At 44.0% G+C, this 19,460-nt stretch overlaps 1 protein-coding gene and 1 pseudogene across 9 annotated transcripts in view; one reads left to right on the top strand and one right to left on the bottom strand.

The window, feature by feature from the left end:
* Positions 1-19,460, top strand: part of LOC147031950 (TRAF2 and NCK-interacting protein kinase-like) — a 219,144-nt gene that overhangs the window by 152,539 nt on the left and 47,145 nt on the right. For 5 of the 9 annotated variants that reach the window (XM_085869192.1, XM_085869191.1, XM_085869194.1 and 2 more), the window contains 3 exons: positions 3,002-3,829; positions 4,270-4,431; positions 14,624-14,809. In XM_085869192.1, the coding sequence (XP_085725318.1) occupies positions 3,002-3,829; positions 4,270-4,431; positions 14,624-14,809 (1,176 nt within the window). The remainder of the gene's footprint in view (positions 1-3,001; positions 3,830-4,269; positions 4,432-14,623; positions 14,810-19,460) is intronic. The other 4 variants (XM_085869195.1, XM_085869196.1, XM_085869193.1 and 1 more) reach the window with 3 other exon arrangements.
* LOC147031951 (alpha-N-acetylgalactosaminidase pseudogene) lies at positions 6,601-7,985 on the bottom strand (annotated as a pseudogene).

Below are 19,460 nucleotides of genomic sequence, written 5' to 3'. Positions count from 1 at the left end.
TTATTGCAAAAATCGATAATATGCGAGAGCTGGAGGTCTCTTCGAGCTAAATGCTACTCCTCCTAGGGTTATGGTCGGATGGTCATGAAAATTCACACTAATCGTCTGGAATACATTGTGCACAAACGTCCAAGCCGGATTTTCGATTTAGATCTTTGTTCACCCACAGCACCCCCTCGAACTTTGGGGATTTCCGATATCAAACCGCATTTTCGGTACTTTTCATTCAAATGGATACCGAGTAGTTATCAATAGATGGAACTGGATGAGATTTGATATGCATAATCTTAAGGTGATTCCCTATCCGCTATATGACATTCATTTTGCTCTATAATCTTATAGTTTCCATGCTCGGCGACCCATCGCCGCCTACCGGCTTGTCTGTCTGATTGTCTGTTTGTGTACAGGATATCTCAAAAAGTTGTGGATGGATCTGGATTAAATTTAGGTGTATGACAAGGACTAACTGATTGGATTCTGGTGAAGATCCGGATCCGGATCCGACTACTAGAATTTTTTAAGTGATTCATCACCATTGAGAGATCGGGCCAAAAACTATATAATCGCACGATATCTCAAAAAATTGTGGACGGATTCGGACGACACTTGGTGGACACATTCTGTGTGTGACAAGGAAGAATTGATTCAGTTTTGAAGACCCGAATCTGGATCCGGATCTGAGAATTTTTTGAGTGATTCTTCACCATTGAGAGATTGGGCTAAACGAATATAAAGCACGATATCTGAAAAAGGTTGTGAACGGATTCGGATGAAACTTGTTGGACAGGATGGGTGTGTGACCACGACAAATCGATTCGATTTTGGTGAAGACCCGAATCCAGATCTGGATACGAGAATTATTTAATTTTAAAGTGATTCTTCAGCATTGAGAGATATGACCAAAAACGATCTAGTACTGCACAGCATGATATTTCAAAAATGTGTCGGGGCCCGATATGTTCTCGTGGCTCAGGCATTACGTGGCGGACGTATGCGCTCTACCGAGTTCCCTTCTAGTTTTTATCCTGCCTTAACTCTTCCTATTTTGGTGTGTGAAATAGTTTTAACTAAAAAAGCCAAATTTGCATGATTTTCTATCCCTGTGATACGATAACTTGCATCGCAGGTTTGTCGATTTTACAATGGTGTGCAATGGAAACTCCAGCAATGTATGTTTTATTCAACATTAACGGATTGCACGTGAATCGTAATGCATTTAAATGGCAAGCTTATACCACTTACACACAGTTTTATTTGGTTTTCGTTTCGTTTTTCTCTTTTTCCTTGTGGCTTACACTTTGGCTGTCTGAATATTGTGCAGATAGATCTTCTCCATTACAGGGAACAAGACTATTGGGTTCGTGATTTCCTTAATTCGGCCGGCTCGACAGTGGCATTAAATTAGATCGTTAGTTCCATTAAACTTTCGAATTGTGATCATTTTGACTTGGATAATTGCAATGTAATTGTTTTAAATCTTTCGGTTTATGCAGTCGTTCTCAGACTAGATGATATACCTGCAGTTTTTGCTTATCTTGGCAACGTTTCAACCTTTAACCTTAATAATGAAGGAAAATTTGAATTTTGTTGTTACAATTATGTCTTCTCTCACCACAGTGTTCTGTTTTTGTGTACTCTGTTTATTACAAAGGATGCTCTGAATATTTCCCAACTTTCAATGTGATTTATCGAGCTCCTCCCAGCACTCCTGACCCACCCTCTCCCTCCAATCTAATCAAGGAAGTGTTTTGTGTTTAGTTTTTTTTTTTTTTTTAAACTCTCATTTCTTCTTATGCTTTGACCCATACAGGACTGACAAGATAGCTCAGCAGAATGCTCACTTGCCTTTGAGCAGTCTAGCCTGGATTTGAATCTCAACCCACTGTAAACTGTCATCCTGGTGTTTCACATTCAGGGCTATGCATCAATGCGTGCACTGTCCGTCGGAAGGACGTTAAACCATTTTGACCCCTCCGCTAACACCGGCTGTTGGTGGACCTTAAAGATTCAGTGATGTCTTTCATGAGTTATCACCAGCACCCTGGCCGAATCACAAATTCCTGCGTAAATCTGTGGGTGGCAAGTAGTTTGATCTTCTTGGATATCCCTTAACACCAGGTTTCACTGCTTGCTATATCATTGTGGTTGTTATCTGGGGAGTGGCTCCTACATTATGAACAAACTTATTCCCAGGTCATGTGCTTGTCATGTGTGAACAGCCTTCTTCGCTACAAAGGGCAACCATGATGATTACGATGACGACCCTTGCGGCCACCTGCACAACCTTTATATTTTATGGAATTTTCTTTCACATGTTGTTTACTCATCGTTGAACTGTATTTGGGATTATTTGTTCGAACTTGTATGGAGTAAGAGATAAGGAGGTTATAGTTGCATCTAATTGCAGAATATATTTTATTTTATTTCACCTCGCATATGTTTTTCTGTATTTCTCTTGGAAGCAATTTGCTGTATAGTTTTGAAATTGCATTGAAATATTTGTCCATGCATGTTTTTTTTTTTTTAATCACAGGTTCAAGGCCCCATGACATGGATCTTGCATAATGAATGAGTGGCACTGATATTAATAATACACGAGACTGAACGGTATTCACGATGAATATCCACAACGAATCGTTGAAGTGAATGCTTTTCATGATTAATCATATTGACGATGAATTTTTTTTTTTAAACGGAAGTGTACTTTAGGAAATGATAGCCAAAACAAAGAAATGGATAAAGTTTTTATCTCAAAGGCTTAATTGAATGAGTCGTGTGTATTGTTTCATTTTTCATGGAAATTCATTGGAAGTCAATGTACATCATGATCCTCTGTCTGCCTCAGATGTTCCCAAAATGAATGTTGACCTGTTTTATGTGGCAAAAATGCATTTATTTATTTGTTTTTAAGCTTTACCTCCCTACAAAAGTAGCTGTGTTTCCGGCTGTGTGCCGTTTTAAACCGTATCGCCTCTTTAGCCTGATTTTTATTCCAACACAGGTGCAGTGGCGTTCTCTCCAAAATGCCAACGACTCTCAACTCGGCCTTGTCGGACACCCTGGTCGTGGGCCTTACAACCAAAATATACAGGCACCGGAGTTACCAAGACGCAAGTCTGCAGATGGTGCCTTAGCACTCTCAATGTCTGACAGTCTGTTGCGTGCTGCCATTGCTAAGTCACGGAGCATTCTTGGCTTGAAAGGGCCACCACTCAATCAGCGAGTTTATCCACCTGAGTTTAAGCAAGTTTCCCACGACGAGAAAGTATTTCAACAATCGCCGAATAGCCGTGGTCAAGATGTTATTCGTACACAGAAAAGACTCCAGCGCAGATCTGTTTCCTCGGAAGACGTGTCTATTGAGCCACTAAAGAATCCTCAGGCTCGAGTTGTCGTACAACCGCAGGCTGTGTCAATGACACCCAGACCTCTTCGTGATAGCCGGGTCAGCTCCAGGCCTACGCAGATGCCTGTTGTTCTCCACAGTTCAGAGTGGGAAAAGAGACATTCAACCTCCACAGATGATCTGCCTGTGGTTGATGAGGCAGCGAGGCCTGCAGCGAGGCCTGCAGCACGGGTTAATGTTTTAGCCAACAATGTTTTGGCTTTGTCGTCGGCATCACACAGATCTATCAACTTCACACCTCCCCGGCCGCCGGCTATGAGAGTCTCTGGAGCACGAAAGTCCAGCCAACCAACACCCTTATTTGCTGCGGTACCTAGTGCCTCATACCTCAACCGCCTGGCACGGCGCTCAGTATCTCTGGAAGATCTTCACATCTCACCGGACACCACAACCCCTCAGCCTGGATCAATTGTTCATACAGAGGCTAGTTCTTCTCTGTTGTGCTTGGTTGAGGGCCTTTTTGCTGCCTTGGTGATGGTAGCCATGCTGATCTGAGGCACCCTTTTGGACATGTCAACCATTTCTATCTTTCATGGTTCATTATTATTGCCAATGTTTTCTTATTTTGGAAAGAAATTGGCAACCTAATAGTGCGTGCAATATCTTTCAAGCCCTCCATATTACTTCTGCTTGCTTTTCTCCATGTTCTTTGGAATTTTATGGGATGGAATGCTTCCTCTTCTTCCCCTTTTCTTTCAATTCTGCATCTGTTGCTTGAAACATCAAATCTTTGGAGCTCTATTGCACATTTTTTTCATATGGTGGATGGGCCTTCTGACGTGCTCACATGGATTTTCTGCTTTGGGGCTATGCATGTAGTCCTTGCTCATCTCAATATAATCTCTTCCATTCCTACTCTTCAGGTCCAGGCTCGCTCCCAGCTGAACAAGCAGTCATCTCCTCTTATGGCATCCAAGGCACTTGGGCGTAATGCCGAGACGTCCGTGCCACCCCGCTCAGAATCATTTGGCACTGCAGCCGCTCCCAGCCGTACCCCGCCACTCACACGTACCACTGACGTGCAGGTATTGAACATACCCTTTGAGGCAATTTATTTATTTAAACCTCCTGCAGTCCGCAGGCTAAGTATCTCATTGCTGTTGTTCAACCTCTTCTTTCCATTGTCAGCAATAAACAATGCACACACATGTCAGATTTCATGCTAAGAAACCTTGTTTATATGACCTTGTCTCGAATATATGAACAAAAACGTTTCCGTGCTCAAAACAAGCTAAAATGGAACCAATTGTTCCGCATCTCCATAGGTAAAGTAAAAAAAAAAATCTCAAGGCTAAGATTGAAAATGTTTATTTGTGGTGAAAAAAACAACCAAATATTTTTCACAGGAGTGCATGCAACTTATTAGTTCTGCCATCGAAGGTGGACAGACGTTATGTTTTCACCCCAGTCTGTCTGTTTGTCTATCTGTTAGCAGGATATCTCAAAAAAGTTATGGACGGATTTGGACGAAACTTGGTTGACAGGTGGTTGGGTGTGTGATGAGGACGAATCGATTCGATTTTGCTGAAGATCTAGATCTGGATTCTTTAATTTTTTTTATGATGATATAGTACTGTATATCATGATATTTCAAAAAAAAATTATTGGCCCCAACATGTTCTCGTGGATCAAGTATTACGTGACCCAGGTATGCGCTCGACCGAGTGCCCTTCTAGTTAAAAAGGTAACCGCCCAAAAAATGCTCATATAATCGTATTTCGGGGAAAAAAAAAAGACAATTCTGGCAATTCATATTGCCTTCGTACTTATCATCGGTTCTGCTGTATATACTTAATTTAAATAACTGTTTGGGAAAGTGTCTGGTGAACCATCTTCTCAGGTGCCTGATAATGTCTTTATTTTTTATTTTTCTTTCTTTTTCTCCTTCTGGCCTTCTTCTTTTATCGCTTTTTCTTCCTATTCCTACTTTTAGTACAAATTTAACTTCTGTCTGTAGCTTTGACTGTAAAGGTTTTCGTTTTTGTTCACATCCCAGCATTCATGGTGTGTATTCTTCAACTTTAAGTTGGAGGTATTTTTTTTTCCATTTTTTTTTTTTTTCAAGTTACATATTTGTCATTTTGTGCTGCTGTTGAAAACATTAACTCACAAGTTACCATATCCAAAACAAATGCGTTAAAACTTCAACTAATACAAAACAAAGCACTCAGAATCATCACAGGTTGCACCTAACTCACCAGCATAGATCTCCATGCTGGAACCAAAATAGTTACCCCTCTAACTGTCCAACACCACCTCAATATCAGAAGCACACACCTCATCGATGCCACTCACACATGAGAACACCCATGTTCTGCCTTGTCCAATCACCCACCCCCTCTCAGACACGAAAATAATCTCACAAGCAACTTGCTATAGCAACAGATTTTCAAACGTGCCACCTCCAACTTTAAACACATCTCGGAAAAAAAACAAAAAAACATTCACAATCACATCACCACCATCGCTTTGCAACAACGGCACAACGATAAAATACTCGACGAATGACGCACCGTGATCCATCTATGTGAACAAACCTTTCTCGCTCCTTACCTCGACTTGGGTCCGGTTACCACCCCCGCACTTAAAACCGATTGAAACAAACTCGACCCAACTCAGGACCTGTTCTGCCCGTGCTGTCATCTTCATCTTGACACTGTACACCACTTCATTACAACTTTCTCTCAACTCCTACGGAACAGACAACTATTTAACATTTCTTCTTTACTCGATCTCGAGGGGAAACCCGGTTGGGATCCAACTCTCCAGGTTTTCTGGGAGTTTTCGTGATATTTTTGTTGTTTTCACATTGATGTAAAGCTTGTGATGGAGCTGGTACATGCATCACATTCAGGAGGAAAATGTGAGGAGACATCAGTGTATTTTTACATGAAATACAAGGACATTAGTAGACAACAAAGAAACATATATGGTATGGATTTGAATCAGAGTTCCTTTCATAATGAGCAAGGAATTCGCATGGAAATATGAACAGGCCGAGTCACTATTCATCCTATTAACAGCCTTGGTGATTATCTTGTCACCCATCAGCTCAGAGGTACGACAAGCAGGAAGAAACGTCGGATGGGTTCGGAAAAATTGGGAAAAAGGCGTATGGCTTGTACAACCCCCAGAGGCTTATCTTCATAATCATCCTTTTCTATGTATAACTTAGCCGTTGTGATGTTTAAAAATGACAAGGACGGGTGCAGCTTTCTGGGAATACCACTGGTGCCTTTTATTTATTTATTTTTTTGTACAGGGTATAAGGCTGGTGGAGGACGTGCAACAGAAATCGCCCACCCATCTTAACAAGTACTTTAGACAACACCTGACTTGACTTCAGACAAATGCTCACTGAGCTTGGGTGAAGTGACGGCACTAAACAAAGCACTCTGGGTAATAGTGAAGGGATCTTTACGATGTCGTTTTTCTCTCCACACACAGTGGTGCAACGAAGGAGGAATTTCCTCTCTCTCCATCGATGCCAACCAATGGGGTTTGCCCATGCTCTATCTTTTAAATGCTGAGCGTTGAGCAAGGAAGAAGCATGCACATTTTTAAAGTCTTTGGCATGACTTGTCCAGGTTTGGAATCAAGCTGCTGAACTTCCTGACTCAGAGCGGATGCTCGAACCACGAAACTGTCGAGTCTGCCGTTGTATAGTCCGCTTTTCAGCTGCCATTTCCATATTTCTCATGATTCATGGTAAAAGAGTCGCCAACCATGGATGCACAATGAGTGCTGGTTGACGTTGGTGGGGCCGGGGTGCTCAACAACAGCACATGCAGAGATTCACCGTCACTCAAGCTGAAGTCACCCACATTGAGCATGTCTGGGACTTTCCAATGGCCAGGTTCAGCAGCTGACTCAAGGATATCTTGGTTATTCCCCTGCTGAAGCAACAATGCTCAGCACATCATCCCATTCGTCCTGGATGTCCCTATAGTTCTTCCACAAGTTGCAAATATCCCCTAGCAGTGTATAATTCACTGTTGGTGGAAGACCTTTGTCGTTAGCAAGCCAAATGCAATCAATCGCTCCATTTTATTCAAAACTTTGCCCGCCATGGTGTTGCCAATAGCCCCCTCTTCTGGTGTGGCCGAACAGCCATCAAGCTTTAACATGCCAATACTCCATTCGACAACTTGTGTCTATGCAATTTGATCACGCGTTGTTCCAGGATATCCTTAACTTTTTTTTTAGTTGCCAACATCAGCATAAATTCTGAGCTTCAAACCCAGGGAATGCACATAGTCTGTGAGGGGCTTAAAGTCCAAAGAAAGCATTTGAGATCAAGCACAACACTTCCTGTTATGGTATTCCTCATTTTCTCAGCCCAGTCATTGTTCATGTTTATGTACTCGTACCCAAGGTTACTCCAGACATCCTTTGCTGATAGATTATCCATTTTTTTTTTATAACAAATTGTCATGCCCAATAATGGGAACGACCAAAATCCAGTCTCGTTTACCACCTGTCCCACAATCCCAGTTGCAACGTGTATTAGTTATTTAAAGGGAATTGACTTCTCAATGCATCAGCTCGGGTGTACCATAATGTTAATTTATTGTGAGAAAGGAAGGCAACGATCGATACTGTTATAATCGATACATTAGGCAATCTGTATGCCATTTATGAGCATGTCTGGGACTCTCCAGCACTTGCATAGAAAACAGAAAGTAGAATGTATCAATGTGGGCAACACTCAGGATTTGAGTTTTCGACAATGATAGCAAAAGTTTGCGGAGCAGGTTTTCTGTTGACTTAAAATCAGTTCTCTGATCATTCAGGACAAGATGTCCTTCACCACTCGAGACAAAAGGAACAATTTCCCATTCAGCCGTACAGCCTCCACTGGCATTACGTTTTGAAAGTCGACTTTTGATGGTGGGTCGAGCACCGTAGCTTATGACTCAAAGCGAGTTCATCACCTTTCAGGATTTTGCAGGAAAGGGCTATTTCATTGCAGATATGTGTATAAAAGCAGACTTTTTCATGTCTTGACTACCAGAGAAGGCACGCGTATCTGCAATTCGTCATTGCAGATATGTGTGCCTTCGATACGGTCTGGCACCCTGCCCTGCTCACCAAACTCTCTTCCTTTGGTATCCTTGGACATCTCCCCTCATGACTCGCAGACTTCCTCTCCTGTCGCAACCAACTTATTGGCCCTTAATGGAATTCCCTCATTCCATCCTCCTGTCCAGGCTGGAGTTCCTCGAGGTAGCGTTCTGGGCCCTGTTCTTTTTCTGGTTTTCATCAATGATCTCTCCGACTCTCTGGAAAATCCTCTTTATCTCTTCACTGATGACTCCACCCTCAGCCGTACCATCTGTCATCCCTCAGACCGGCAAGCAGCAGCTTCTTCACTCACTGCAGATCTGGATAAAATCACAAACTGGTCCAACACATGGAACATGTCTTTCAATCCTGACAAATCTCACACTCTCACGATGTCTCCCCGAAAGGAACGTCTGGACCCCTCCCCCCCCATCTACTTTCTCAACTAGCTTTGAGAAGAATTCCTTTTATTCAAGCTTCTGGGTCTCAATATCTGCCATGATCTTTCCTGGGAAAGTCACATTTCCAACCTGGCCTCTAAAGCCAGTCGCCAACTGGGAATCCTCCGTCGTGCAAAGTCCTTCCTCAGCCCATCTGAGCTCCTGACCACTAACAAAGCTTTCGTTCGCAGCCTGATGGAGTACTGCTCTCCCCCCTTTGGCTGGTGTTCCTGCCTCTCACCTTTCTCGGCTTCACACTGTGGAAACCAAGGCATTTAGGATCATTGCTATCTCCTGCGATGTGGCTGAGTCTTTGGGTCTCTCACTCTCTCAACGCAGGCAGGTCAGTGGTCTTTCTGTCTTTTACCGTTTCTTCTCCAGCCTCGCCCCCCTGCTCTGTCTGAAATATGTGCCCCCCCCCTATTTTATACAAAAATAAAAGAAGAAAAAGAACCGCTGGTCATCAGCATTCGCTGATCACGAACTGAGTCGGTCCTGGCTCTGAACCCATTTCAGGTGTAAGCACATTTGTTCTCGCACCTGTCTTTTCCTTTTGCTCTCATCTTAATCTTCGGAAAAAGCCTCACCTCTTTCTCCCTAGCCGCTCACCTCTATAACATGGCCTCTCTGATTCACCAATCGATGCAGCAATTCAGGTTTGCAGGGTATTTAAGATGGTAGCAGTATCACTACCCGTGTTGCGGTTTACAGCCCCAGAATTACAAAACTAATGAAGATTATGTCGCATGTGATACCTCCACCCCGAAAGAAAATGTCACTCAAGTGAGGTTTTCTTTTGGCACAATGGTTGTACACGACTTGGAAATATCTCCCAAGATGTGCGGTATGCCCTCACAATTGTCACACGATGCGCCATCAAGGAAGCATGGCATTTCGGGTCTGGACAGAAAATCTGCGATTCCATCATGTCAGCTCGAGATATGTACAATTTTCAAGACGTACCGAAACAATAATTTGTTCTCATTTTAAAACATTTCAAAGAATATCGAAGAATTGTGATCTATAGACCCAGTTACAACTTGAGTTCCACTTGTTTACACGTACCTCAAATTGCTGCAGCACCAGTATAAGACTTCAATTTCTCAAATGCTCGTTGGCAAGCTTCAGACTGCAGTACAGTATACAAATTTAACATTTTTATCGAACACATTAGTCAGTGCAGCTGCAAAAGATGATACGTTTTGGTACAAATTTAATATAAATCCATTCGTTCATAGAAGCCTGAGTAATGCTAACTACTGCCGCGACCCAGCCTACGGCTTGGTGTGGCCGGCGGGCTAACTTCTTGGAGGGACAAGCAGCTGCAAGCTGTGCGAGATGGAGCAATAACAGGTCTGTGATGCCCTTCGACGTCCGGGGTCACACGCACGCTATACTGGACGGGCCAGCGTGTACCTTGCCCTTCACCAACAGTTCGGGTAAACCGCCGAGTCCCATCCATGATGGGGACTGGGGCTTGAGACAGTGTCTCGCAAACGAGGAATTCCCAGCAAGCATGAGTCCTCAGCTCAGGTTGATTAAGTCCTTGCACTTTGTACACACCACCCGTCGCTACTACTGATCAGATAGTTTGGTGAGATCCTTGGATAAGCCCTTGCACGGGCCGTCCACGAACACATTAGTCAGTGCAGCTGCTAAAGACCATAGGTTTTGGTACAAATTTAATATAAATCCACTCATTCATAGAATATGCCTGGTGTTGGCTTAATGGTTAGGGTGGTGGGATCCTACGATCCTGAGTTCAAATCCCTCTTTTTCTGTTGAATTAATACCAGGTGGGGTTGACTGCCTGTCATCCTTCCGAGGTCGGCAAAATGAGTGCCAGCTTGCTGGTATCCTGTGTCGGAGTGGCGACCCGTCCAGGATTGTGCTCAATAGCCAAGGAGACTGCTCAGGCAGCACTAACCTGTGTGACCACTCCTTGGCTTTTTTCACAAGATCTTGGCTATTCGTTGTTCTCCTTGGCGTCTTGGTTTTCTATAAGTTTTCTTGGCGTGTAGGTTTTCTCTTATCATCGCTTTTCCGAAACCTTGTGAATTCTTGGCTTTTTTCATTGGCTCACCTTGACATTTATGAAAATGAGGAGTGGTCACACTGGCACCAACGCTCTGCACAGAGTATGGGCCCAATGGATGGATGGATTCATTGAAGCCTGAGTAATGCTCTTTTATTTATAGCTCCAGGAAAATCAATGATGCATTTAATCTTGGCTTCGTGTGGCAATAAGTGACTGAAACCAACAACATGTCCTAAATATGTAACTTGGTTTTTTTTTTTGGCAAAATCACTTTTCTTTAAATTTACAAGCTTAGCTTTAGCGACTCTGTCAAAGCATGTGTTAGTGTTACTGTACACTAACACATCATCAATGTTCGTGGCACAGTTGTTCAGCCCTGCATTTTACCTGATTTATTCTTCTTTGGAAAGTGGCAAGGAAATTCTTCATCTCAAAAAAGCATGACTTTCATTGGAATAAGCCTTCCGGCATTACAAACACAGAACCAGTTTACCCACTTTCAATTCGAGGAATCTGGTGGGAGACGGTCTTGCCTTAGGGATTCACCTTTATCTAATCGAGACAAAATCTCTGAGATCCATCAGGTTTTGGCACAAACATGATTGAGAAGCTCCAGTGACTTTGACTCAGTTCTACAATAATACTAGCGGGGTGTGCTTACACATTGTGTCAGCATACGAACCATGCTTCCCCATTGCCTCGGGTCACTCACCTGCATGTTTTTTTCAGTTATTTTTTTTTCCATTGCCTCTGCCACCGAAGGTGAAGGAGGTTATGTTTTCATCCCTTTCTGTCTGTTTTTGTACAGGATATCTCAAAAACGTTGTGGACAGATCAGGGATGAAATTTGGTGGACAGGTTGGGTGTGTGACCACGACAAATTGATTCAATTTTGGTGAAGATCTGAATCCGGATCTGGATACGAGAATTAGTTAATTTTTAAAGTGATTCTTCACCATTGAGAGATAGGGCCAAAAATGATATCGTACTGTATAGAATGATATTTCAAAAATGTATTGGGCCCGATATGTTCTCGTGGATCAGGTATTACGTGGCGGAGGTATGCGCTCTACCGAGTGCCCTTCTAGTTTATTTATATTTTCGTTTGTGGATGTTGTCTGGCGGTCATGTGAATTTTCCCGGTGTACCCGGCTTCGATGTCCATCGGCACGCAAAATTTCAGCTTTCTACATCACCCGGAAAGTACCGATCTCTAATATCAGTGAGTCAGTCAGTGGTTGGAAGGAGCGTTATACACTACATGGCCAAAAGTATGCGAACACCCCTTCTAATTAGTGGATTTGGCTATTTCAGGCACACCCATTGCTGACGGGTGTATAAAATCAAGCACACGGCCATGCAATCTCCATCGACAAACATTGGCAGTAGAATGGGCTGGACTGAAGAGCTCAGTGACTTTCAATGTGGCACCGTCATAGGATGTCACCTTTCCAACAAGTCAGTTCGTCAAATTTCTGCCCTGCTCGAGCTTCCCCGTTCAACTGTAAGCGCTGTTGTTGTGAAGTGGAAACTTCTCGGAGCAACAACAGCTCAGCCGCGAAGTGGTAGGCCACACAAACTCACGGAACGGGACCGCCGAGTGATGAAGCACGTAGCGCGGAAAAATCGTCCGTCGTCGGTTGCAACACTCACGACCGAGTTCCAAACTGACGTCAGCACAAGCACTGTTCTTCGAGAGCTTCAGGAAATGGGTTTCCATGGCCAAGCAGCCGCACACAAGCCTAAGATCACCATGCGCAATGCCAAGCATCAGCTGGAGTGGTGTAAAGCTCACCGGCATTGAATTCTGGAGCAGTGGAACGCGTTCTCTGGAGTGATGAATCATGCTTCACCATCTGGCAGTCCAACAGACGAATCTGGCTCACTATATTTGTTTTCTGCTTCTTAATCAAATAATGTAACTTTTTGTCTATATTTTACAAAATTATTGAGTTTGTCAACTTAGCAGTCAATGGCTCCCCATTAATTGCCATCTAGCGATCTCAGTTCCAACGGTAACACCATCATCCAGTTCTAAGCTGTCACCTTGCTCACTATCAATACCGTCGGTCGTAGCTACCAACTTATTTAGTGGTGTCCGTCAGTTGATGCAACACAAAACGTGGTATCCATTGCCCTTTAACAACATTCCAATGTATTTGGGTCTTTTCAAGCTTTTGAGAAAAATCTGGAAAATATTTATTTTCAAGGCATCCAGGCCAAGATTTCTGGACAAAAGTTTTGCAAAAAGCATATATTCCTCTTCGAAAAATATTATCTGTGGAACAATGTGCAAAAAGTATGCGGTTGACCAAAATAAAATCCTTCCCCGCTGCCCTTCGCCCGCCTCCACCCATCGCGATGGATCGGTGGCCCCGCTCGCTATGGAGCGCAATATTTTGATTTTCGTGTCGCAGTCCTCAATGTCGGTGATCGACTGAATTATGCCGCGGTGATCGCCATTGCTCTGCGGGTGTGTCCCATTGATCTGTATGCTGATGGTCGTGACAGACGACCCATGTGTGTGTGCACATCTCCTCCCCAGGCCCGTAGCGTGTTCTCCTCCCCAGGAAATTATCTTATTCAAAGTATCTCATCCCAGTGATTTTTTTTTTCAACCGGTGACTGCTCGTGGAAAATACTGCTCAGTTTGAGACAGCTTTCAGAATTACATTGAAATTGTACAATATGAAAACTACGTTGTATTCAAGTGAAGCAAATAGCTTGATCGAACTAACATTAAGCTTGAAATTTTTTTTATTTCACCAATGCATTCAACATCTTTAAGCGGCGCAGACGCTTCTATATTTGGTATGTCCTTCCTTCCATCTGTCCGTCCGTCCTTCCATCCATCCATCCGCAAAAAAATAAAGAACATTTCTAACCCACAGTGTTCAATTTTCAAGGATTCCAAAGTAATTTTAGGGGTTTCTAAAGGGTAATTCAAAAGGGCTCGAAAGGGTAATTTTAAAGGATAATTCTTAAAGGGAGTTCTAAAGGGTTCTAAATAGTAGTTCTAATTTTAAAAGATAATTCTCAAGGGTAATTCTAATAGGTTTCATGAGTTTCTAGGTTTTGCCAACTTCATATTAAAATGCCAAATTGCACCACTTCCTTCAGACATGGGTGCGATATATATTTTTGCTTTTTTAAATCCCCCTCAAAATGACGACTCATTGTTTAGACACAAGTTGAAAATGTAGTTCCCAGTGAGTGGAAGGACTTCCAAGAAGTGGAATTTATTTCATCCCATATTGTCTGACAGACAATACATTAGGTTCATTTTCTACCTCCTGACGCTTGAACAACATCAGTTTAAAATTGTCTGTTATTTGGATTCGATGTTCAGCTTCATGTAAAGCATTTACGAGTAACTCAACTATCCACGTACTTTTGTGACTTTGATCAAATTCTTCTTCCACCATTCACTCCCTGCTCTCCTCATACCTGTTTCCTCAATTTTGATTCATCACCCTAATTTGTTTTTCCCCCCTCTGGTTTGATGCTTTTTTTATTCCACTCCTTTGACATCACTTGGCTATGCTTTTAGTTAGTAGTAAGTACACCATCTCTTTGCTGCTACAGTATATTCTCTCCAACCTGTCTAACACTCGACTGGCCAGTTTCTCATGGAGTTCCCTTGAAAGAATGAACTTTTCCCTGCCTTCATCCCAGTCAGTGCATGATCAGACGGGCAGGAGTGGTGGAAGTGCATACCAGGCGGGTGAGGGGCCTAGTGCACGTGGAGATGCAGGACGGCTGGATATGGAACCTGTGTCAGAGAACCCACTCGTGTCTACGCGCATGGCAGGCCCAGATTCTGGCTGGGGTGGTACAGATGGAGAAGAAATGCCACCCAGAGTGAGTCTTTTTCTGTACTTGATATCATACGATCACGAACCTCCGAGCACACACAGAGAATTAAAGTTTATAAATACGAGCTCAGATAGCCAATCGGGTTGAACAGAAACCTGTTTATCTTAACCTCCCATACGGTTTAATTTAGAGCCTTAATTGCACCATCGAAACAAAAAAGTATAACACCACATGGAATATAAGCAAATTGTACATAAGGACAGACAAAAGCAGAAACAAACTAGAACGGCACTTGGTAGAGCGTATACCTCTGCCAGGTTGAACAGTTTACACATTGTATCTCACTGATAGGCTGGATCTGGATCCGGACCTGAAACAAAATCTAATCAGCTTTGTTCTTGTCACCTCACCAACTCAACCACCGAGTGTTGTCACAACACATCCATAACTTTTTGAAATATCATGCTATATATCGTTTTTGGCCACTTCTCAATGGTGAAGCATCACTTTAACAATTCAATAATTCTAGTATCCGGATATGGATTCGGATCTTCACCAAAATGGAAACATTTCATTCTTGTCACACACCCAAACTGGCCACCAAGTTTCGTCCTAATCCGTGCACAACTTTTTGAAATATCGTACTATATATAATTTTTGGCCCGATCTCTCAATGGTGAAGAATCACTTAAATAATTCTAGGAGTTGGATCCTGAACCAGATCCGGATCTTCACGAAAATCTCATCAGTTTGTCCTTGACACACACCGAACCTGTCCACCAAATTTCGTTTGAATCCGTCCACAACTTTTTGAGATATCTTGATCACAGACAAACAAACAGACACAGAGACAAGCAGGTAGACATAAGTGAAAACACAACCTCCGTCCACTTTCGGTGGTGGAGGTAATAAAAGACTTTAAAGAAAAGAGCAATAATTACCATACTCTGGGCCAGCAGGGGAATGAAAGAACAAGGGTGAATAAATAAAACCTAATTGGGGGAATGATTCGAAAATTAGGTGATATTGTTGTGGGGCCGGGTATCGGTGGCGAGCACGACCGCAAGGTGGAGCAGTGGAGTCGTCTCCCACCGAACACCCGGAATTTAGGTCGTGACCCTCGGATAAGTCCGAAGGTACGGGTCCCTTACAGGACCATGAATCGCCAATAATTCGATCGCGTGGGGAAGGGTTACTTGCCTAATTTCAATATATCTAAATACCCACGCAGTCTAACTACCGGGGAACCACACCCTCGGCCGACTCTGTCCGATCCGAGTTGCAGGTAACGACTCGGATCCGGCATAACCGAGCGGAGTTACCAGAGCCGCGCCGGACCAAATGAACAATTTACCCTTGCTATCTCTCAATACGCAGCGTGCTCAGCCAATGAAAGAAACACAGAAACGAGCTGGAACATTTAACAGATATTTATTTACAATAGGCAGGGAGACACAGAGTAGAGTTATCCGAATAAGCAATGCAAATAATGTACAACAAAAAGCACTTAACGATTCTACTTGACAAGACAGGCCCGCAAACAGACACGCACACCCAAAGAAAAGAAATGGACCCGCCGGGTCTTTATTCGATTCTCCAGCCGAGGAGGATAGTTCGGCTGGGAGTCAGAACGGCTGGCTGCCTGGCCGCGAGCGCGCGGCTCGATGTCCGCACTTTCCCGGAGCACCAGTGGCCAAAGGACGGACCAGGGCAGCCAAATCCAGAGGAGGCGAGATGAGGTGATTGCCCGTGATGAGATGGTCGACCGCTATCGCCACGATCCACGATCCTCCAGAACCCACTCTTGTCGACAACCACTCACTTGGCTTTGGATGCCAGGTTCGAAATGTCTGAATTGAGATGTCCTTTCCCACAAGAAATATCTCACACACGATGACAGGCTGCTTGGCAAACGCCACGATCTCCGTCTCTCTACGCTGGTCTCGACAACCACACTCTTCCTCTTTCGGAGGGAGGGGCTTCTTCTCCTGGCCACTCACCTCCTGATTGGTCGGACCCATCGCGCAATTCCCTGGCCGTCTCCCATTTGACAGGCCCACGGTAGGTGGAGCAACTCCCACCCTTCTGGGTGGAGGCCCGATCGGAGGCATATGTAGCTCCGCCTCCCTCCTCACCTCCGACCACGTGCGTAATGGCGATGGTGTTGAGTCGGGGACGGGGCGGGCGAGACGCCCGCTCCTTGCCGATTGGCCAAAGAGGGACGCCATGCCCTAAACTCCGCCCACACACGCGCTCGCTCGCTGGCGAGCAAAGAGCGCGCACGAACAATGCCAAAAGCAGAGAGTTGTTGTTGTAGTTGTTGGGGGATGTAAAAATCCTAACTATAAAATAATGCACAGCGCACGTACAATTAATCACCCATTAAACAAAAGACGGGACCCTAACTAGAAACACGTACTTACCGATATAACTGATTTATAGGACCTAGCTGTTGTGTGCTCATGGCTTCCAGATTCGCAACAATATTTAGTCTTCTCCCGTATACCAAAAGCTTTTGGACTTACTTGTACCATTTACGTTCCCCCAAGGATCGCTCAAACGCAAGCCAAAAATGCTCAGAGGACACTCTGAGCGAGAACATCTTCCAGAGTGATAGCAAATCAGAGGAGAGATCACTGTATCAACCACGGCTCCTTGCCAAGCTGTTTGCATATTCCCATGCTCTTTTTTTTTGTGTCTTTTGACTCATTTGGTTTGTTTTGGTTATTATAACGTCTTGTCGACCATCTTCCCTGTGCTTTAATGATAAAATATATCCTTTCGTTTCGGCTCATTTGGGAAACCTTGGGGAATGGTAAAGAATAGTAATTATCGAATGCAGCGCCTTTAAAAAAACAAACACTTTGACCATCCCTCGAGAGGAAAGATCCCGGCTCTGAGAAATTCCATGTTAACGGACACTCGGACACGACAATATGTTTTCCGAGCACTTTTTACAATCTCTGCTCATCAAAATATCCTTAATTATTAGTTATTACAGCTGCACCTACTCTTGTCATCCTGTCACAATTCTTTGTCAATGGCACTGTGCAGTGAGTTGACTTCTAAATGGAGGCTATCTGGGATACAACCGATAGCATCGTTTGTTTTCACTCATATCTTGACAAACCGGATTTGGTATCACATTGCTGCCAACCGTAATGGTTGTGGGACTTGGACAACAGTCGTGCCACCAGGTGGGAAGGGGCCAAGAGATCTCCTCTTCTGCCCTTTAATTTTGGGCTCGATTCAGTGGTTAAAACCTATGACTGCGTTGAATTCGCCAACAGGAATAGCTGAGCCGAGCTTTTGTCACCAATTCTCTTTTACAGGCATTTTCAATGCATGGACCCCACTGCCCGACTCTGCCAATTCTCTATTGAGCAAGGGCTTTTATCTCCTTTTATAACCTTTTTTTTTTTTTGGACCTCATGGAAATAGCGGAATATTTAACTCTTTCCCCTCCCCTATCATGCCATAACCAACTTCACAGAATCCACGATCGATACAGCAACAGTACGTCTCCCACATGTCATGCCCCATCACAGTCGCCTGTATGTGTAATCATAGGTCCATCCATGCATTCGCCATTTGAAGAGAGTGATGCCATTTCCTTTTCTGAAATGCAGAAACGCTGTGGAATTGCAACCCTCAAGTGACCATGAGCAGCCTAATTGTGCCAATAAATGACCCAAAACCAATTATCTTCTTCCTGATGCATCGATGCTCATCGTTAAAAGTAAATAATGACACATGAACTGTTGAGTTCCCATGTCCCGATGACCACACAGGTTTTTTTTATTAACAAACAGGATATATTAACAAAATGTGGCAGGGAAGGAAAGAACACAACACATGTGATCATGAAACAGGCGGTGTTCAATGAATGCTGAAATAAATACCCCTGCGCTCTCGGAAACTCTCGGCCGGCTTGTCCTTCACTGCGTACATTCCGCTGCGAGCTTCGCATGCCAGCTGGAGAGAGAGAGACAGAGAGAGAGAGAGAGAGAGAGAGAGAGAGAGAGAGAGAGAGAGAGAGAGAGAGAGAGAGAGAGAGAGAGAGAGAGAGACAGAGAGAGAGAGAGAGAGAGAGAGAGAGAGAGAGAGAGAGAGAGAGAGAGAGAGAGAGAGAGAGACAGAGACAGAGACAGAGACAGAGACAGAGACAGAGACAGAGACAGAGACAGAGACAGAGACAGAGACAGAGACAGACACAGACATACCAGATTGCTGCGTGAGATCACCAAAGAGCACGTTGTAGCACCAAAGGCTGCCAGAAAAATCAGGACTGAGAAGCTCTCTCGCGAAGATGAAGTCACCGAGAATCTGCTCACCCAGAAGCTGTGCTGTCCTCTTTGTTTACCCCCGTGCGGTCTGCTAGTATACGCTCACGCGTGGTATACGCTGATTGGGTGTTACCCAGACATGGCGTCATATGGTACCACCCAGCATGTCTGACACCCTTCCGCTCGCCCCAGCGACCACGCCGGGGGCTGCACCAATTAGCTGCTTGCTGCAAGGAACACGTCATATATGGATGCAAACATCGTGGAAAATCTGAGAATGTGGGTGGGGAGTTGTGGTGAGGCGGTGATTTCATGGGAGCTTCAAAACATACAATTTGACAAGAGCTCACAAAGCACTACTCGACACTATCTCTTTAATTGCAGTAACTCCATCACACTTGAACGAACAT

This window comes from Eptatretus burgeri, chromosome 2, assembly GCF_056783735.1.
Source record: "Eptatretus burgeri isolate ZD-2024b chromosome 2, Ebu_testis_v1, whole genome shotgun sequence".
Lineage (NCBI taxonomy): Eukaryota > Metazoa > Chordata > Myxini > Myxiniformes > Myxinidae > Eptatretus > Eptatretus burgeri.
This window is presented reverse-complemented; position numbering and strand designations above follow the sequence as displayed.